At 47.7% G+C, this 22,147-nt stretch overlaps 1 protein-coding gene across 6 annotated transcripts in view; it reads left to right on the top strand.

The window, feature by feature from the left end:
* The first annotated feature begins 16,148 nt into the window (after positions 1 to 16,148).
* Positions 16,149 to 22,147, top strand: part of MAF (MAF bZIP transcription factor) — a 336,505-nt gene continuing 330,506 nt past the window's right edge. For all 6 annotated transcript variants that reach the window (XR_003965205.2, XR_003965206.2, XM_030298632.2 and 3 more), the window contains exon 1: positions 16,149 to 18,095. Coding sequence is in view for 4 of the 6 variants with exons in the window: in XM_030298632.2 (XP_030154492.1) it covers positions 16,960 to 18,095 (1,136 nt within the window). In the remaining 2 variants the exon portion in view is untranslated. The remainder of the gene's footprint in view (positions 18,096 to 22,147) is intronic.

Here is a 22,147-nt window from a genome sequence, read left to right on the forward strand (position 1 = left end):
AATGAGCGTAGATGGCAGGCTCCTCACAGATCTTGAGAGTAACGGGGCCTCCCAGAGTCGTGGGGAGCCCGGCTCATGTCTAAGGAAACCAGGTCTCCGCCAGGATAAGGAAGAGAGGCGATGTCCTCAGGAGAGCCAGGATCGGGTCCTGGGCCTGCCCCCCAGCGCCATCATGGCTTGGGCAAGACTTTTCCTCTCCCAGCGCGAATCCCAAATCCATGTGCAAAACAGTGATTAGCTGTAAGGATAAAATACATGTTGGTGGATGGTTTTATTGAATCCAAGTCTTTGTGCCACAGAGACGATACTCCAGCAAGTATATCGACACCTCCCGAGGGCTCCCAAGATGGAAGGAAGACCATGTGTGACTTGTGGCTGCCATGTACCAGGCACTGTGTGGCCCACTGCCACATGCTTTGCAGTGGAAAGAGCTTTGGAAAAAAATACAGACACATGTGTAGACATCTGGGAGGGCAGTTCTGTGGTCCTCAGATGGCTCTGACATTTTACGGAGGAGCCTGGAGAGCCAAGATGGCTCCCGCAAACATCCTGTCCTCAAGCGTTTGCCAAGACAAGGTGTAAGTACTTCCTCCTTTCAAGACTGAGAAAAGCCTTGTCTCTGAATATACTGTCATTGCAATTATGTCGTTAAGCTACATAAGGTTAGATGGCCACATAACGTCATACCAGCGAACTTGAAAGCACAGTGTCCTCACCTCAGGTGTTGCTTCCTCACCCCCAACACAGTGTCTCTATTCTCTGTTCCTATAAGATGCAAACATGAGCAAAGTTGGAAGTCCCAGCCGTATTTATCCCCGTATCTCTCCTCCTGCCTTTTCGTTGCTTCAGAAAGCCTTTCTCTTCCCACTTCTGAGTGCCTAACATAGGAACTGGGGCAAAATCTATACAGACAGGAGTTTTGCCAAAAGGGCACTTGCCGTGAGAATATATCACTGTATTTGTAGGTATTAGGTTCAGTTAGATTTTCTTTTTTTTTTTTTTGTAAGTTTATTTATTTCTTTATTTATTTAGAGAGAAAGAGGCAGACAGAGAGAGGGAGAGGAATCCCAACAAGGCTCTGTGCTAACAGTGCCAAGCCCGATGTGGGAGCTCGAACTCACAAACCACGAGGTCATGACCTGATCCCAAACCGAGAGTCCTCTGCTTAACCGACTGAGCCACAGGCGCCCCTAGATTTTTATTTCTAAGTGTTAGGAAGTGATCTAAGTGGAGATCAGCACAGTGCGGAATGAGGGGAGCAATCATCATATGGCACACTCACTGTTTCCGGAAGAGCTCTTTGGTCCCTAGACTGGACTGCCCCAGACACACCTTTAAACTTTCGAGAGGCTATTCGAATCCATTTAGATTGGTTGGTTCTCACAGAACAACAGGGAGACTAGGAAGAATGAGTTTCTTGACATGGGCTTCTGTCTGTGAGGTGTTCTGTCACCATGAAGCCTGGTAGAAACTCATGAAGATGCTAGGAGGAATTTTATTCTCCCTCAGCTGAAACCGAATAATCACAGTGCATTCCATATGTAGTAGAGTCTCCTAGAGATGTGGAGATACCAGTGAGGGAAAAAAATAATAATACTCCACGAGATCTTCACTTCTGGGAAACAAAACCACAAAATGTACTGAGTGCTGGGAGTGGGGGGCATATCCACAACGAGTTTGCTTTTCTGTTCAGATTCTCAAGTTCCTTTCTTAAAGCAGTGGAAAAGTAACATAGGTTCTTTGTCACCAATAGGCTGTTCCACATATATTCTACGAGGTTGGTGTTCTTGTTATGTCTAATTGGCAAAGATATGTTTGTGCCCAGAAGGTAGTGCAAAGAAGTTCAAAAAGGTACTGTTGCCTCATTGTACTTTCACATGTGCCCTGGGACTACTAAAAATTATGGATCTGTACACAAAAATGGATGGATGGATGGATGGATGCATGGATGCATGGATGGATGGGTAAATGGACAGAAAGATGGAGAAACTGATGGACGGATAGATGGATGGATAGACAGGCATATGGGATGATATGTTGATGAGTCACAGGATTTTATCCTTTATCCACCCAACTACCACAAAGCCTGATATCCAACAAGCTTTCAATAAGTGCAGACCTAACACTTAGTAATCACAGTAATGAATCAACTGGTCACTGCCCTTCAAGACCCAGGCTTGGAGGGAACTCAAAGTCATCTGACCTACTTTGATATTTGTTTATTCATCAAAACCCAGGGATTCAGAAGCCTAAGAGGAGTCTTCATGCATCAGTAAGGCACATGTCTAGATACTTGGGGGTAACTTGAGGATCTCTACTATTCCAAGACAGTTTCTGAAAAGTCTACCCTTCGTAGGATGACACCCAAGAGTGGGGCTGGGGACCAATGAAAGAAAACTTTCCTTCTCCCAGTCTATTATGAGATTGTCTAAAGAAAGCAAATTCCAAGCCTTTTGTTCAGTTCCCCCACCTCCTTGCCCAAGTTACTCTTTCCATCCAGCCTGATGAGTCCCCCGGCCTGAATCACCACCAGCAACAAGGGAGGCTGAAACCCATTCAGGGGTGGCCTCCTAGAAGAAAAGCTGGTGATGGTGATGAGCCCATAATTGTCAAGTGCATTAACCTCACAGGCCCCATACTCCTAGAAAGAGGAGTCCCAAGGAACCAAATTAGGATCAAAACAAACAAAAAGTCTGGTGTTCATGCTTCATTTCATCCTCTGTATTTCCTGTGAAGTGGTTCTGGTAGTTGTGTCATTATCATCACCATTCCATTACTCCCAAATGATGCCAATGTTGTTGGGTTGGGGAGGGTAAGAATGTGGGCAACGGGAGTGATAGCTCTTAGAAATCCAGCTGCTCCATCGTATAACTTTCAACCAGCCCTTTCCTCCCTGTGACACAGAAAATGGACAGCAATCTCATGTCGGTGCTCAAGGTTGGGAAGCGATTCCAGTACAAAGAAAGCGCACGGACTTGTGCAATGGCCAAGCAGGACCGGCGCTGCAGCTGGGAGTTTCTGGAAACAGATCTTTCTGACAGTAAATTACAATGCAGTTGGTGGGCGTTATATCAATGACTAGACTCTTAGTCACCTTAACGAACTGAAATCAAATGACACCGGGACGGTGCAGGGAGGTGAGATATTAGCAAGTCCGATTGCAGATGTGAACATAATTTCAGGGGCATTTTTATAATTGCTTTTATGTTTTGATTAAATGCTTCACATGATCCTAGGCTAGAAGGTGGAAGGCAGGAGTGAAGTGAGGAAACCCAAGGGTATTTATTTGCCTTCATGTCCGGGCTGCGAGAAGTCCAGGGGAGGGGATATGCTTCCTCGCCACATAAAACACAAAATCTTCACTGTGCAGGCCACCTTGTGCACTTTCACACTCAAACACAAGACCCTGCAAACAGACCGATGCTTATTCGTGTGTAGGAAACACCAATTTGAAGATAGTTCTGAAAATTTCAGAGGTGTCACATGCATCGTTTTAAAAAGGGGGAAGGATTAAATGGCAAAGCTCTGTAACATTTACATTTGCCGCTTATCTCCTTTTCCACCTCTGTTCCAGGGCCGGTGATTCCCAGCCATGTTCTCTACCCAAAAGACCCAGGAATTCCTTAGATCTTTTCCAACTGAAGTGTCCTGTGACTCTTAGGGACACAGGTTCAGCCTGGTGTCTTTAAACACCCACCACCCCTGGAAGCCAGAGAGCTCTAGGTCTAGAAATTTTTGCTCACCCGATCTCTCCTCAGACTTCTTCCTTTGAGTCCTTTGTTCTGTGACGAAAAGAAACACAGGAACGTAATAAGGTTGCCATGACAAAAACAGTGTTCTCCGATCAAAGGATTCACACTATACATGTAAAATGGTGCATTCGGTCACCTGGCCCACACTCATCCAACACCTCCAAGGCTCCACGCAGGTGATGCATGTCCTCAGGATGGACACGAAGACAGACTCCTTACCAACATCTGTCATGATATGATATGAAATGATATGACACAATGATATGATGATATGCAATTCTATTCTGTATTATATAATGCCATGTTATCACTATGCTACATGATAGTATCGTAGAGTATATATTTCTTTTGTCTATTTGTCTGCCTTGTGTGTCTCTCTCTTACAATAGATAATAAAAGGGAATGGCCGGGAGTGTGGCCTTTGCAGCCATGCCTTGATACGAATCCTTGCACGCTCACCTTGGAAAATCTCCCTTAGCTCGCGCCTCTGTCGCATGGAAATAACAGCAGCCCATGTCCTACGGGGCTGTTGGGGTGATGCAGCGAGTTAAAACTGGGTGAGTAGCAAGTGTGTGCTGGCCATTTGTAATGCCATGATTTGAAGGCAGGCTCCATGCCGTCGCCATGAGGCACAGCTTCTCCATCACGCTCAGAGAGGCTCGGAGAATTCCCCAGGGCCCTGCCCACCCCATTTCTGAGTCTGAGTCTGAGTCAATAAGCATGGTTCATCCCTTTGCTCCAGGCACTGGTTCAGGGGTGGGTGGACAATCCAATGACCCAGACTGACTCCATCTGGAGAACCGGACCCTGCTACAACCATCAAGCTTCCGTGGAGAGCCCTGGTCTGGAGTCCACGCGGTAGGATGCAGGGACAACGGAGGGATGGAAGCCGGTTCCCGTGACATCACAGGGCTCCTGCCCCCAGCCAGGCCTGCAGCCAGTTCTGTTCCTACACCTGTTGTTCACGTGAGTCGGCAAGCTTCCTTTTCATTTAAGCCCATTTAGGTGGAGGTGTTTTCACCGACACCTGCAAAGAGAGCTAATTGGCACAACACTATCTACTGAGACTCAGAGGGCACACAAAATGCCCCTCGGAGATCACACAAGTAAGGAGCAGAACCCCATGCCTGACCACTCCAAAGCCACCCAAGGTTCTAGAAGAGAGGTCAAGCTACAGCTACAGGGACCCAGCAATGACACTTTTGGAGGCAGTAACCCTGCATTAACAACTAAGCTTTATTAAACGCTTATTAGATGCCAGTCACTACGCTCAGAGCTTCATGTGCAACCTCGGACACGGAGGTGTGCCTTGAGGACTGAGCAAGATCTGGGCATGTGGAAATGGAGGAGGGCTGGCCTTCTTATTGGAAGATTACAAAATAGTGTCCATGCGCCTGGAGCCCTGAGGAGGCAGCTGTGACTCAAAGCTGGAACAGGGCTGTCTTCGGTGACGGCAGTCCGTGCTGGGATACAGAGAGCCCACCGTGCTCACACCCGGGTATTTAATCACCGCCCTCCGCTCATCCAGAATTCCATCCCAGCAAGAGTTACCGATTTCCACTTTGGTTCCAGGGCCCGTGAACCTCAGCCACGTTCTCTACCCGGTGCCATCTCGGGAGGCTAATTAGTGAACGAGATAAGCATCCCGGTAATTGAGGGATGGGCCGATTGGGCTAAGTGAGCAGTGAGCGTAAGAGCAGTCATGTTGCAACAGAACAGCCAGCCACCCTGCCCCCATCAAAGTCAGGTTTTCTGGGACACTTGGCAGGACATTGTGTGCATTCGAACTTAAAAAAAAAAAAAAAGAAAGAAAAAAGTGGGGAGGGATCCGAGTGTTTATCAGTGGCTTTCAGTTAATAAACATTAATTGAGCACCTGCTGTGCACCAAGCACTGTAGTAGGCAAAGGAGGGGTGAGAGGCGCTGTCCTGGCTTCACGGGGCTCAGAGGGTCCGCGGGGAACTCACGTGGTACCACAGAACTCCAAGGCAGTAAGCGCAGACCAGGCGCCCAGCCTGCCCTGGGGGCTGGTGGGCACGAGGATGCAGGGGAGGCTTTTTGAGAGAAACCCAGGAGGTCACGGAGAGTCAGAATTAGCCAGGAGACCGGACAGAGGGCAAGGAAGATGGGGATGGGTGGAGATTCAGGCGAGCGACGTTGTGCAAAGGCTCGACAGAGGGGGAGAGGGAGAGGAGCCACACGCAGGGCAGGGGGTGACTGCAGCTTTAAGGCAGGAGCATAAGCCAGAAGGAGGGAAATGGTTCCTGACCCCCTGGCGCCCACAAGGCCCTTACGTGGAAATGGTGTGTGGAGAATGTCAGCAGATACCTTGCCATTTCGGGAAGAGGGAGTTCCGTGGGCACGTACCGGGGGGGGGGGGGGGGGCAGGTGGATACCCGGCGACCACTTGGTGCGCACGCTCACCGTGATCACAAGACTGTCCCCACCTTTGATCCAAGGGGCGAGCGAAGGCCGAGAGGTCAGCTGACTTGTTCAGGCGTCACCCCTGGGACGGAGAAGGATTCACACCTGTGTGGGCCTGGTGCCAAAGCACAGCGTCCCCTGAATGTGTCTCCTTCCCTAGCCACGCTCGGAAATCCCTGCTTTACTCCCTCCCTGCCCTGCCTCCAAAGGCTTTCAACGTTGTTAACTACAAACCACAGCATCCCCTGGCCTGGAGAGGCAGGGGCGCGTGGCCCTGCCACGCCGACCCCGCCAGCCTGGCTCGGCCACGTCGACCCCGAAGACAGTCTGACTTTGTCATTATGACCCATCAGGGCTCTGCAACGATCCAGCAGGTCAGCTTTCGTCTTTGCGGACGGTTGACTGACCCTATAGTCAACCTCAGAGGGCTGAGAACGTTCGCTCCGTGCGATCCAGAATTTTTGTTAACCTCTTCACGCGGCCCAGTCCGTTTGCAGCCCGAAAACTGAGTTGGAGGAAGACAGCGAAACGCTTGGCTGAGGTCAGAGGGTGAATCAGCAGGCTGTCTCCAGGCCAGCCCACGTGCCCCCACCCCAGTCTGCCAGTACCCGCATCACTCGACTCGTCCTGACCAGCCGCTCTTTGCAGAGCCTGAAGTCCACAGTCAGGGACACTGACCTGAAGAGGTCCGGCCATACCCCCAGAGTCTTGATGCTCCTGGGCCGGGCCTACTCAAACAGCCAATACCAAGCTCTCAGACGGGACATATACCGCAGACAGCAGGTCATAAATAACTCATGGGCCCCTCCTGCTCTCCTTCCCAGGTTTGAGGATGAGATGGGAGTCAGGAAAGGCAGATTCTGCAAAAGCCTGCACACTCAGGTCCTTTTAAGAGAGGCCAGGGGGAACTGATTGCAGCTCAAAGGTGGACACTGGAAATTCTGAACTCTTCTGTTCAAGAAAACGCCTTGGGGCCTCCTGGCTTCAAAACTGGCATCAGGAAATGGCAGGAAAGTCAGCGATCTAAAGAGAAAAGCCAGGGAGGAAAGAACAGATCTCAAAAAAGCTTTTACACGTACACGGGATTCTTCTGCTTAGTTTCTCTAGGTTTACATCTATTTTTTATTAGTCTCTGAGGTCCCAACTTTGGGCAACTACTCTATATTTTGACAGGGCAACGGCTTATGAACATCAGGGCAGCTGAAACATGAGACAATTACCTAAATAATCTGTCCTCTTTGACAGAGAACTTTGTCTATACCATGACAAATAAAGTTATTTTAGAATTGATTAGAAGGAATCGTGTAGGACACCCGGATGGAGGAATTTCGTTTGCAATTTCCCCGATTACCAAATAAGGGTTTTATCAGCTTTATTGGGATATAACCGACAAATAGACATTGTATATATTTAAGGTGCACAGTGTGATATTTTGGTGTATGTATATATTTTTGAAATGGTTACTATGACTGTAATCATGGTTACTATTTTCTGTATGTGTGTCTGTGTGTGTGTTCCTGTTAAGAACTTAAGATCTACTCTCTTAGCAAACAATAGACAATACAGTGTTACTAACTATAGTCACTGTATCATTCAGTTGATCTCCAGATCGTATCTATCCTGCGTATCTGGAACTTTGTACCTTTTGGTCAACATCTCCCCATTTCCCCCACCCCCAGCCCCTGGTAACCACCATTCGATTCTCTGCTTCTGTGAGTGAGACTTTTTTTAGATTCTACGTAGAAGTGAGATCACACAGTATTTGTCTTTCTGCGTCTGGCTTATTTCACTAAGCATAATGTCCTCCAGTTTCATCCATGTCGTTGCAAATGGCAGGAGTTCCTTCTCCTTTAAGGCTGAATAATATTCCATTATGGTGGTATTTTATATATATAAATGTATATATATTACATTTTTTTTATCCATTCACCTGTCAGTGGACACTTAGGTTGTTTCCATATCCCGGCTAATGGAATAATTCTGCAGTGAATATGAGAACACAGGTATCTCTTTGAGATGCTGAAGTCATTTCCTTGGGACTTCGGGGTAAATTCCGTATGGTAGTTTTACTTTTAATTTTTCGAAAAACCTCCCTGCTGTTTTTCACAGCGACTCTACGAATTTCTAATGCCACCAGCAGCGCACAAGGGTGCCTCTTCTCCACATCGTCACCAACACTCGTTACCGTTTGTCTTTTTGATAAAGGCCATCCTAACAGGTGTGAGGTGACATCTCCTTTTGGTTTCAATTTGCCGTGTCCGGGTGATGCGTGGTGTCGTAGACCCATTCGACTTACAACATCCGCGAGGGGACCTGACTCATCCGTTAGGTCGGTTTGCATAGTGATTGAGGTTGGGGAGGATAGTCTCTCCTGGGGTACCACAGGGCTTTGTCCCTTCCGCTGTTGCTGCCCACAAGTCGGTGGGGGGGGGGGGCGGGGATAGTAAGAAACGTACAAGAGCACCGACCATTGGTGAACCATCTGTGGCCTCACGTGGCGGGAGACACTTCTCCCTGTAACCCTGACAATATCCCACTTTGCAGAGGTGGGACCAGCTGCAGAGAGGTTAAGTCATGTAAAAAGCACATCAGTTTCATTTGGAGCTGGCCCGAGGCTGGGAAGCAAATTCAAACTAGGCGATGGCACATTCTGGATCCAAAGAGATTTAGACAAGCAGGGAACGGGCTGAGTCTAAGGGAGACACAGTCTACTGGGATTGTTCTCTGTTCCTGTGCTCGGGTTCAAAAACATAAGCACACAAATGGAAGATGGGGTAGTGTGGGAGGAAAAGACCCTGGGGCCGCGCGCAATGAGTCACCGGTGTTCTGTGTCTGCCAGAGAGGCTGGTGAAATTACGGTCTGCATGGGGAGCAGACAGACCGCGGCTCACGGAGGTGGAGGGCGGTGCTTGCTCTGTGATGAGAGGCTCACACCTGGGGATCTGGGCTTAGTTCTAGGACCTGAGCCCGCAGACAGGGGAGCAACCAGGTGGCCCCGTCTGGCAGTCAGCAACCAGGAGGCAGGGGCACTTGACATTGAGGCGTAGGTGGAAATGCTAAAGGCACTGACTGTGTTTACAGTGAAAACCAAAAGGCAGGGAGAGGATGTCCTATTGGTGGTCTTCCATTCCTCAGAGCCCCTGGGGGATGTGAGGACTCATTATACAGGACCTTGGAGGGTATGAAATCAGGACTCAGGTGTAGACAAAGAGGCTAACTTCATACGAGACAAACAAATGGAAAGCTGTCCTAACAATCTCCAGACCTGTGGAAAAAATAGATGGACAGGGTGGAGGGTGAAAATGAGAGGTAGTGAGTGCCCCGTCACTAGAGGTGATCAAGTGCATGCTGTTGGGCCACACTTGGACTTCTGTGGGCGCTAGGCACTTTGCGTTCCGTAGACCCCTTTCTTCCATACACAAAATTAAGTATTATTTTATGACCGTGTTGGCATAATGACAGATATAATGCATACTCGATTACATTCATTTCTTTTCGTCTGACTTTAAAAGACAGGAAGGTGTTTTCCCGGGCCCCTAATAGTCTCATGGGCCTGAGGCATGGTGTCTGCTGTGTGTAAATCAGTCTTGCCTGCTGACTCACTGCCCGAGTGTTGTGAGGCCAATTCTGATCATGCGTTGGTCGGACGGAGGGTGTTGAGGTCAGATGCGTAAACCTCCCCAGGTCTGAGATGCTACTAGGTGAATTCTGCCAAAGCAGAGAAGAGCACCCCAGCTGCTTTTCGAGATTGTCGAGGTGCACGTGTTGCTAACAGCACGAGCTGAGGAACTATGTTGGAGCTGATTCCATGCCATGGAAATACGCTCATGGACCCCCATCGTTCGAGGCAGTAGCACCTGAGGCCAGGATCAGGGGCTTGGGGTGGATAAGGAATTAGTGGTTTCTTTTGTTTGATATCCTCCTATTTCTGCCTTGTTTAAATGTTGCTATTTGGCTAAAAGCATGGGTCACTGTTGCGAACCGACCAGAGAGAAATACGAACGTAAGACCTATAAATTGGGATTTGATTTGTATTTGGCTGCCCCCACCGCTTTGTCTGATCAGGAACACTATCATGATGGAGGGATGATGCCGTGAGGTGTCACGGGGCATATTTGGCATTTCCTGCGAACAGAACAGCAGGAGAGAAAGCTCAGCATAACCCATTATGCAACAAGAAGTCAAAGGTAAAAACAGGGCCACAGGGGATCCCTTTGCTGGGCCGCCAAATTCAGAAACACACGAATTCAGAAATCATCTACATCACCACGTTCCTGGCAATCACACAAGTATTTAAGTTTGGTCTCTGTTTTCCAGAACTTTCGGTTTCCTAGGTGCAGTGAGTGCTAAATGTGTCTGGAAAGGGAACTTCGAATCCCTCCATCCCCAGGGGTAGGAGGAAGAGGGACCCAAACTTCACAGAGCTACCACCCCCAACAGCCTGTCCTCTGAGTTACAGCGTATAAAAGGCACAGCCTGAATAAACACTGTCCCAATATCAGGTCCCCCCCCCCTTTTTTTTTATTCCTTTTTTTTTTTTTTTTTATCAGTTCTGATTTCAGCACAAGAAACATCTTTGAAGGGTTGAATGCTTTTGAGACGTATTCTCTCATCAGTCTAAGCTGTGAGTAAGATCGCAACGGAGGGGTAAATCTAAGAAGGTCCTAACTGGGAGGCAGGGGTGGGAGGTGAGAAATCTAAGGAGATGGCTATGCCCTGAAAAAAAAAAAAAAAAAAACAAAAGGAAGTCATGGAAATCTGTTGGTTTGGAATGGCAGGGGTGGAGAAAGAGACCTCGTCATGCTGTATCTCTCTATCTGCTGCCTAAAAACCAAAAGAAGCCTTTTCGTTCAGGGGTTCATGGGTGCGCGAAAGTCTGTCCAAAGCCTCCTGTCTGCCAGGCCATCCTGGGCATCTTTTTTTCCGGGTGAAGAAAGGGAGTATATTTGGGGAGCTCGTCCCAGGAATTCTCACTTGAAGACACGGCTGGGTTTTTCACATCTCTTGTGCAAAAAGAACAAACGTTTTCATAAAGGATGTGTGTTGTGTTCTGGGGAGACCGAACAGACAAAATAAACAAAAACCGCCAACGGCCAATGCCACGTCACTTCCCTTCCGTGGTTCTTCCCAAGGTGGGGATGACACCTCGTTACAGGCTCTTTCAGGACCCACGGCCTCGCTTGTCTAGACCCTCTAGCAAGCAGTCCAGTGTATGAAGAGCCTAGCCTCTCCGGTGCCTCCCCCTGTCCTCCCCCGCAGACGCACCCCCCACCCCCTGCTGAATGACACCCCCTAGAAAGAGACCCGCGCATCTCCCTTGTCTATATTTTGCTTCCTCCTCATGATTGCTCTCCTCCTTTGCAGCCTGGCTTCCCCGAAACCAAATGAGTTGTCCTCTAACTGCACCGGAAAATCAGAATTTATTGTACATATGTTTGTGTTCCACTTAATAAAAAAACCTATATTTTAAGATAAACTTTGTTAGTAATTCACGAGGTAAGTGACTATTTATGCTAATCAGGCAGAAATATATTCTCAAGCATAATGCATTACATAAATTTGAATGCAAAATGTTCAATTATGAAGTAAATACAGGTAATGCAAATAATAAATTACCTCTAATAAAAATTATAAAAGATGTGTCTTCAAAGAGAGAGCGGCTTTAACTTACAACTGTGAATTGCTTAAAGAGAAAAGAATTAATAAATGCTGAATTACTCTGATGATTATTTAGCACATAATTCACCTATTCATAACGACTCCTAGTAATCAGACTGGTGTTTCACATTCTCCAATATGAGGCAAGACTGTTTCCTCAGCAATTTTACCCTTATCAGATTATCTCGTCTGATTCTATTAATTTTCTTCCATGGATCTGCTCACAGTGATTTGTGATTTACTTACCCAGCTAACTAAAGACTGTTAAAAGGATTTATCTAACACAAGACCTAAGAACACTATATGTCTTACACCATTCAGTTACTCTGAGCAACTCTTTCCTCAAATCAAGTTACTTGCTTTCCTGGTGAAATGAGTGGACACTCGTTAGTTCTGCACTGTAAAATCAGTTTCTGGATAAACAAAGAGTTCAGACGCTGCCCTTGATACATCTTGTTCTTTTTAGATTACAGATGTCTGATTTTGACATGATATACCTGAGTTGCTATAACTCACAGTCAAGAGAAATATGTTACTTTTAGCGTTTAATCATTGTAATTTGGACATGAACAAGTTTTTTTTTTCCTTTCTTTTTTCATGAAGTTCCTATGTATGTACTGACATAAAACTACAACTGCGTCTTTGATGTTCCAGTGTTGCAATCATCCTCTACAGGATTCGACCCATACCCTCCCCCTCCACATTCTTCTATAAATATTCACTGCTTTCAGAAACTTTAATACTACTGGTTTGAATTGGTCAATAATGACAAACGCATGGTTTCTAAATTACTCTATATTGTTCTACAGAGATTACTAGAGTATATATAGCAAGGGGATATTAAGCAGTAAGAAAACACAGTTCATATTGTATTTGGATTAGACTAGCTTGGAAGAAGTGAAACAATGTTCCCAAAGAAGTCTAAAGAAATGTGGCCTTGCTGTAATTATAGAGAATCAAAAATCTGAATAGTACTAATTAAAATGAGAGAGCTCAATTGTTACAAAAGAAACGCTGCTAACAGAGAACTGTAAATGTTTAGACACCCCTGTGAATCACTAACTAATAAAGCAAAAAGGACAAAAATGAGAATTCAGTTCTAAAAGCACTACTGCTTCCCATCTGAAAAATAATTCTAATCCTCTTTTTTTTTTTCAAGAGAAAATGGGAGACTGTAAAAGACTGCAATAAGAGAAAGAAAAATACCATAGCTTGACAGGAGCGTACGAAAATAAACCATAAAAAATGTGCAGATAATAATACATTTAGCTGCCCAAACATGGACATTTAATTTCTAGAAATGATATATAATTGCAACAATTAGGTGCACGGCCATGAATCTGTATCCCATGGTCTTCGTCATTAGCAAACTTTGTTTATAAAGGTTGTTTATTTATAAACGTAGCAGTTTCAGTGTTCCTGGCCAAAAACACTTTCATGAGAGGCAGGGAACCTATCTTACAGCTTTTAACGAACATGTGATGCAAAAGGATAAAAAAAAATTATCACAAACAAAAAAATGCGTCAATAAATACACTTATATTCATTTTCCATGAAATATATAAACTTCAGATTTTTGTGGCTAGTGAGAAAAAAAGGCATAGAAAACTATCACTATGGACCATGCTAAAAGATAGAATATGTTTATGTAATTTAAGCAGTGGATTTTCCTCTGAATGCATAAGCTATAATCTCTTCACTTCATTACTAGGTAAAATACTGTTTGAGAGGAGGAAAGCAAAGGAATTCTGTTAGGTTGCATAAATATTGACATAGTTTCACTCTTTCTTCCCAACTGGTAATAGACATACTTCATTCCATCCCTACAAAGTGCTCCCATAAAACCAAAACTATCCTTATAAACAGCTTCTCTGCAGCAATAATGAAAAGGAAAAAAGCGCTTTTCTGGAAAACACCAATGGCACTGGCCTCTTAGGGTTACGATGTGCCTACAAACCCTTTGGGGAGTCTCTCATTAGGGATTCTGGGTGTGCTGGAGCTGAAGGCTGCCAGCTTCAAAGAAATTAACACAAGTCTAATCTGGCGTAAGAAGCCAGTGAGTGCCACCTAAGGTCTCATTATAAATAGTCAAGGATGCCGTGGGGTGGGTGAGAGCAGTTCTGAAGTGCAACGTTCAAGAAGCTAGCTTAATATATGACTAAGTGTCAGAAGTCAGGTTTTCTGAGAATTACTTTTCAGATAAACAAGTTTATAGCACTGCACTTAATCATACTTACTAGAGACATCTCATTTATCACCGAATTACAAGTAACTTTAATTCTATTGATATTGCCATAAAGCCCGTTGAAAATCCATCCTGGGCACTTTTAAAGGGTTTGGGGCCCTGTTACACGGGAGTCATTTGCAAAAGTCTCTGCAAAGCCACACTCGGAAGGCTTCTGTGTCTTCTGGCCTCTTTGTTGACAGTCGAGGGGGACACTGGGGGAAAAAAAATGACTCCCGCACCTGCCAACACTCTCCTTAGCCCCTTTCCTACAAGGTCGGGTTCTCGCTCTACAGTCAAACTGACTCTCTGTGCCTCAGTCCCCCTCCCACCTTGGAAAACCAGCTTCTTTGCACTTCATCAACAGAACTGGACAGGGATCAATTTCAACTGACCTTTGCCGAAAGGTGGCGCTGTTGAGGTAAAAATCCAACAATAGTTTTCACTCTTGGATTCTTTTGCAGGCTTTTCAGAATTGTTTTTTTTTTAAGTGCGCCCTCCTAGCGTCTCCCCCTCCCATAAAGTAAAATAAATATGATTAACACCAAATGCATTTCATTAATTGGAGGAATCAACAGTCTCAACATCCAAGTAGGCGGGCTGGTCTTCCAAAAGCTGGGTCGGCTTGGCGCACGCTTGCTTTCCCCCAAATAAATCTCGGTTTCTCCGACTTGCCTATCGCTTTAAAATCTTAGAAACAGTTGTTGGTTCTTTCTTTTCTCTTCTTTTTCTTTACTTTTTCTTTCTTTCTTTCTTTCTTTCTTTCTCTCTTTCTTTCTTTTTTTTTTTTTGCATAAGCTTTAAATGAATCCATCTAGAAAACTGAATAGTTATTAGCATCTGCAACGGGGAGGGGGAGAGGCAGCCCCCCACCCCCCCCCACCCCCCCCCCACTGTGGGTTTCCGGGCTGGTCGAGAAACCGCGGTTTAAAATTTAACCCTTCGAGGGGAGTTGGGGAAGGCTGGGGTGTTGTTTACCCCCACGTACAAACACCCCTTGCTCCTCTCCAGCGCCAAGTCTGAAATAATTCAGTGAAACGTGAAAGTGCAAAGGGCGCGCGGGACCCTGATAAACAGGAGTCAGATTTCATATGGGGGTGGGTGAGCGTGTGCGTGAGTGGTGAGTGTGCGTGTATCTATGGGGGAGGTGGGGTGAGACAGAGAGAGAGACAGAGACAGAGACAGAGAGACAAATATGAATCTCTAAGGCCGAACTCGGGCCAGAGTTGGAAGCCCAAGGGCAGAGCCCGGCTGACCAGGCTCTGAGCTTCTGCGGAGTTAACTCGCGTAGGCGTTCGCTCCCCCCCTCCTAGGGCACGCGACGCCAGCGGGCAGCCAGTCCCCGCGCGTAATGGCCCCCGAACAACTTATCTCCCTTCCTTCAAAGAGGGCGACAAAACGGGCTTTCTCCCCGCGCGGACTCGGAACCACTCGGGCTGCACGCGGAGAAGTGGCGTCCTGCGCGCAGTCGGGACCCTGAGCCCCCAGCACCCTTGCGCCCCCGAGCGCGCGGGCCCCGGGAAGAGGGACAAAGAGTTTGCGCTCTTTGGTTCGAAGGGCCAAGTTTGAGCTCCGGGCACAGCCACGGCTCGGGGAAGGAAGGTCCCCGGAGCAGACACCTGGGTGCCAAAGGTGGAGCAAAGAGGAAAAAAGATGCCAAGCGAATTCGCAGTCCCGAGGATGGGGGCTCCCGGGGAGGGGAGACAGGCCAATCCCCCGGCAGAGCGAGGGGAGGGCAAGCCGGCGCTCCGGAAGGCAGGCCTCTCTCGCTCTCCGAAGGAAAGCAGAGGGTCCTCCCGGGTTCCCGAAGCCCCTCGGGACTACTCCTTCCCCTCTTGCGCCAAACTTTGCGCCAGGCTTCGCTCCCTCCCTGGGAGGCTGCGGCGCGCAAAGGGTTAAGCCAGCCTGTCCCAGCTGACAGTCAGCTGATTGGGCCCTGATTGACAGCTCCGAAAAGTTTCCTTGTTTCTATCTATTATGCTAATCGCGGCCGCTCTCGCCGCCTCCCATTGGCCTGGAGTACCAGTCAATTTCCCATTTGGACCTGACGTCACAAGTGCTATAAAACTCAGCAATTGCTTTAAACTCTTCTTGCTGGATCAGAGGCTTTAAAATCTTTTTTCATCTTCGAGCTGTGGCTCGGGCTGCTCGTCGGCTCGGCCTCCCCCCTTTTGCTCTCTGCCTCGCCTTTCCCCAGGACTTCGCTATTTTGCTTTAAAAAAAAAAAAGGCAAGAAAGAACTAAACTCCCCCCCTCCCTTTCCTCCAGCCGGGCTGCACCTCTGTCTTGCACTTTGCACGGAGAGAGCGCGTGAGGGAGAGAGAGGAAAGGAAAGAAAAAAAAAAATAATAAAAAGAGAAGGCGAGAAGCATGAAGTGTTAACTCCCCCGTGCCAAGGCCCGCGCCGCCGGACAGCCGCCCGCCGCGCCTCCAGCCCCGAGCGGCCGCCGCGCGCGCCCCGCCTGCAGCCCGGGCCGGCGAGGCGAGCCCTCCTTATGCAAAGCGCGCAGCGGAGCGGCGAGCGGGGGACGCCGCGCACCCGGCCGGGCTCCTCCGGCTTCGCCGCCGCTGCCGCCGCCGCCGCCACCGCAGCCCGCGGAGGACCTTCCCGAGCCTGAAGCCGCCGGCTCGGCACGCACGGAGGCGAGCAGGCGAGGAGGGGCCGGGGCGAGCGAGCGAGCACATTGGCGTGAGCAGGGGGGAGGGAGGGAGGGCGCGGGGGGCGCAGGCAGGGCGGGGGGTGTGTGCGCGCTCGGAGCTTTCGGGCCAGCCACCGCCGCGCGAGCTAGAAGCGCCCCAGCCCGGCAAGCTGGCTCACCCGCTGGCCACCCAGCACAGCCCGCTGGCCCCTCTCCTGCAGCCCATCTGGCGGAGCGGCGGCGGCGGCGGCGGCGGCAGGAGAATGGCATCAGAACTGGCAATGAGCAACTCCGACCTGCCCACCAGTCCCCTGGCCATGGAATATGTTAATGACTTCGATCTGATGAAGTTTGAAGTGAAAAAGGAACCGGTGGAGACCGACCGCATCATCAGCCAGTGCGGCCGTCTCATCGCCGGGGGCTCGCTGTCCTCCACCCCCATGAGCACGCCGTGCAGCTCGGTGCCCCCTTCCCCCAGCTTCTCGGCGCCCAGCCCGGGCTCGGGCAGCGAGCAGAAGGCGCACCTGGAAGACTACTACTGGATGACCGGCTACCCGCAGCAGCTGAACCCCGAGGCGCTGGGCTTCAGCCCCGAGGACGCGGTCGAGGCGCTCATCAGCAACAGCCACCAGCTTCAGGGCGGCTTCGATGGCTACGCGCGCGGGGCGCAGCAGCTGGCCTCGGCGGCCGGGGCCGGCGCCGGCGCCTCCCTGGGCGGCAGCGGCGAGGAGATGGGCCCCGCCGCCGCCGTGGTGTCCGCCGTGATCGCCGCGGCCGCCGCGCAGAGCGGCGCGGGCCCGCATTACCACCACCACCACCACCACCACGCCGCCGGCCACGGCCACCACCACCACCCGACGGCCGGCGCGCCCGGCGCCGCGGGCAGCGCGTCCGCCTCGGCCGGTGGCGCGGGCGGCGCGGGCGGCGGTGGCCCGGCCAGCGCCGGGGGCGGCGGCGGAGGCGGCGGCGGCGGCGGCGGCGGCGGCGGCGGGGGCGCGGCGGGGGCGGGGGGCGCCCTGCACCCGCACCACGCCGCGGGCGGCCTGCACTTCGACGACCGCTTCTCCGACGAGCAGCTGGTGACCATGTCGGTGCGCGAGCTGAACCGGCAGCTGCGCGGGGTCAGCAAGGAGGAGGTGATCCGGCTGAAGCAGAAGAGGCGGACCCTGAAAAACCGCGGCTATGCCCAGTCCTGCCGCTTCAAGAGGGTGCAGCAGAGACACGTCCTGGAGTCCGAGAAGAATCAGCTGCTGCAGCAGGTCGACCACCTCAAGCAGGAGATCTCCAGGCTGGTGCGCGAGAGGGACGCGTACAAGGAGAAATACGAGAAGTTGGTGAGCAGCGGCTTCCGAGAAAACGGCTCGAGCAGCGACAACCCGTCCTCTCCCGAGTTTTTCATGTGAGTCTGACACGCGATCCCAGCTAGCCACCTTGATAAGTGCTCCGTGGGGGTCCGACTCGGGTGTGGGCTTGCTACTTCCAGAGCCGTGCTCGCCGCCACCTCGCCCCCTCCCCTGCCGAGATAGGCCCCGTGCCCCTGCACACACACACACACACACACACACACACACACGCGCGCGCACACACGCGCGCACACACACACACAGCCTGCTCCCAGTTGGCGGTGGTGGTGGCTGTTTTTTAATGGGGAGGGAGTGGATGTCTGGCTCGTGGATTGCCAATCTGAAATTCTCCATAACTTGCTAGCTTGTTTTTATTTACAAACCGCACCCCCACCCCCCCCACCATGTTCAAAGATCTCAGCAGAGTTCGTCATGCTCACCTTTGAAGCCGGCATCATTCACAGGTTTTGTTTTTGTGGGGTTTTTTTTTTTTCTTCTTCTTTTTCAGTTCATGAGCTGGTGTTCATTTTCTGTGTGTGTGTGTGTTTTATTTTGTTTGGATTTTTTTTTTGTTTTGTTTTTAATTTTACCTTTTTGGAGCTTGCTGTGTTGTTGCCCTTTTCCCCGACCTCCACCCTCACGCTCCTTCCACCCATCTCCTCAGAGATAAAAGAAAAAAAGAAAAAGAAAAAAAAAAAAAAGCTAAGTTTTTTTTTTCCTCCTCCTGAGTTCTTCATATGTGAGATTGAGCTTGCAAAGGAAAAAAAAAATGTGAAATGTTATAGACTTGCAGCGCGCTGAGTTCCATCGGGTTTTTTTAGCATTGTTATGCTAAACTAGAGAGAGAGAAAAAAAAAAATCCTCATGAACCTGCCACAATCAAGCCCGCATCAACCTTCTGGGTGTGACTTGTGAGTTTTGGCCTTATCATGCCAAATCTGAGAGTTTAGTCTGCCATTAAAAAACTCATTCTCATCTCATGCATTATTACGCCTGCTACTTTGTCTTAGCAACAATGAACTATAACTGTTTCAAAGACTTTATGGAAAAGAGACATTATATTAATAAAAAAAAAAAAAGCCTGCATGCTGGACATGTATGGTATAATTATTTTTTTTTCTTTTTTTTTTTTCCTTTTGGCTTGGAAATGGACGTTCGAAGACTTATGGCATGGTATTCATACTTTTGTTTTATTGCCTCATGACTTTTTTGAGTTCAGAACAAAGTGCCACCCTAGAGCCTTCTTCCCATGAAAGTTTGCATCCCCCAAACTGCTTTGAGTTACTCAGAACTTCAGCCTCCCATTGGAAATGCACTGAAGGCATTCCTTGTCAAAGATGCCAGAATGGGTTAAAAATCTAACAGTAAAGAACTCTTCATGTTTTCTTTTTAATAAGAATGACACCCCGCTTTGGGGGACTAAAATTGTGCTGTTGCAGAAAGCAGTCTAAAATTTATTTTTAAAAAAGAAAAAAAAATTCTGCCCCGTGATTTTTGGTTTGTTTTATTTTTATTATTATTATTATTTTTTTCTTTTTGGCTTTTGGTCATTGTCAAATGTGGAATGCTATGGGTTTCTAGTATATAATTTAATTCTAGTTTTTATAATCTGTTAGCCCAGTTAAAATGTATGCTACAGATAAAGGAATGTTATAGATAAATTTGAAAGAGTTAGGTCTGTTTAGCTGTAGATTTTTTTAAAGATTGATGCACTAAATTGTTTACTGTTGTGATGTTAAGGGGGGTAGAGTTTGCAAGGGGACTGTTTAAAAAAAGTAGCTTATTCAAGCATGTGCTCGCAACTTAAAATATAAGTTGGATATCTGTAGTCTTTGCTATACCACTGACTGTATTGAAAACCAAAGTATTAAAGGGGAAACACCCCTGTTTATATCTGTAGGGGTATTTTACATTCAAAATGTATGTTTTTTTTTTCAAATTTAAAGTATTTGGGACTGAATTGCACTAAGATATAACCTGCAAGCATATAATACAAAAAGAATTTGCAAAACTGTTTAGAACGCTAATACAATTTATGCAGTTATAAAAATGGCATTACTGCACAGTTTTAAGACGATGCAGATTTTTTTACAGTTGTATTGTGGTGCAGAACTGGATTTTCTGTAACTTAAAAAAATCCACAGTTTTAAAGGCAATAATCAGTAAATGTTCTTTTCAGGGACTGACATCCTGTCTTTAAAAAAAAAAAAAATGAAAAGTAAATCTTACCACAATAAATATAAAAAAATCTTGTCAGTTACTTTTCTTTTACATATTTTGCTGTGCAAAATTGTTTTATATCTTGAGTTACTAACTAACCACGCGTGATGTTCCTATGTGCTTTTCTTTCATTTTCAATTCTGGTTATATCGAGAGAAAGAATAATCTACAATAATAAACTGCATTTTTTTTTTTTTGATTCTGTGCTCAGCTTCTTAGTGTGCAGTTTAACTGGGCCCAAAACCGCATTAGAAGTGTAAAATGCATCCTTTTCTCCAGAGGAAGGATTAATGGAGGAGTAGGGAGGCAATCATTCAGGGTGAAACATAGGCTGTTCTGTGAGGCTGGGGGGAGGGGGGGGGGACAGTCCCTTTGAATAATTAGCAATATTTAATATAAATGTAAATTCTGACCTCTCAAAATGCCCTTCCCCACAAGTTTTCAGTTTTCAAGTGAGTTGAGACATCATTGCCCTCTGGTGAAAACAAACAAACGAAAATCCCAACCAGAGAGAGCAGGGCCTTCTCAGCATTGCCCTGAGCTTCTGGTCCAACAGCAAGCCCATCTAGAAAGAAATGGGCCGGGGAGACAGGGCCTGGCAGACGGGGCTTGGATACATATGCATTTAATGGTAAAGATAAACAATTTTTGCCTTTTCGCTAAAATTGAGTATTTTTCCTTCTTCCCTTTACACGCTATGATTTTCTTGGTAGCAAGGCCTGCCACGACTTAACATCAACACTTTGGACAAATCAAATTGTTTGTTGGTTTTTGGGTTTTGGGTTTTGTTTGTTTGTTTGTTTGTTTGTAATTTGGAAGGTCATTTGTCTTAAATAGGAACAAGAACCCCCCTCCCCCTTACTTACATAACCCCAAGTACATCTCTGGATTTGAACTGTGTTATTAAATCATACTTCACTGTGAATATTTAGCAGAGGGCTTCTCCACTCAGGCGAGTTGGCAGTGATTTCCAATCACCTTAACTCCAGAAATACAAGCGAGCAAAAAGTAATGCCTTGGTCGAATAAAGGCTGTGCTTTTATTGATGGGTATTTGCCCCCAAAGAGGCTGTGTCCGGAGGCTAACTTAAAAAGATGACTGAGAAAGTCAGTCCAGCCACCTTCCCTAACAGCACTGACCTATTTTAAAATGACACAAATTCATGCAACTAATGTTACAAATCCGTGCAGTTTGCACTCCCAATCAACCTCCCAGAGAATGCTAAAAGAATGTTAGACAAAGCCAACCCTGTTCGCAAAATATAGCCAAACATGATGACTTCTGTTTTATTTTGTTTTCGGGCTTTTGGGGGTTTTTTTGTTTTGTTTTGTTTTTTTAAGATAATACTGCAACTCTGAACGGAGGCCTTATTTTGCAGAAAACAGGTTGCGCTTGGCGGGGGGTGAGCTCTGACCAGTCGATCATCTTGTCTTCCTTCCTCTTTTTCACAGAACGCAAAGACACTATACCCACTGCATTTAGACCTTCCCTTTAGGTGCCAGTTTGGATTGAACTCCTGAATCCACACTTAATGTGGCTTAACAAAAGTCTTCATGGTACATGCACTTCTTCGGTGTGCTGAACTTAGCTAGCTGTTCTCTGCTTTGGAGATTTTTGTTTGTTTGTTTTTTCGGTTTTTGTTTTTTTTTTCTCTCTGATTCCCAACGAGGAGATACGCAGTTTCCCCCTGAAGAGGCAGAAATGGAGATACATCTCATTTATGCAAGACGCTCGGCCTCAGAGGAAAGCTTTTAGGCAAACACATTCTCAAAATAAGAGTGCCATGCAGGATGGGCTTACCTGCAGTCACCTCCTGAGGGACGGGACTTGGGAGGAAAAACAGTCGTGCCACCCTTAAGCATTTTGTTAGGACTCCACAGGGCAGCTC

The sequence above is a fragment of the Lynx canadensis genome, chromosome E2 (genome assembly GCF_007474595.2).
Source record: "Lynx canadensis isolate LIC74 chromosome E2, mLynCan4.pri.v2, whole genome shotgun sequence".
In the NCBI taxonomy this organism is placed as follows: domain Eukaryota; kingdom Metazoa; phylum Chordata; class Mammalia; order Carnivora; family Felidae; genus Lynx; species Lynx canadensis.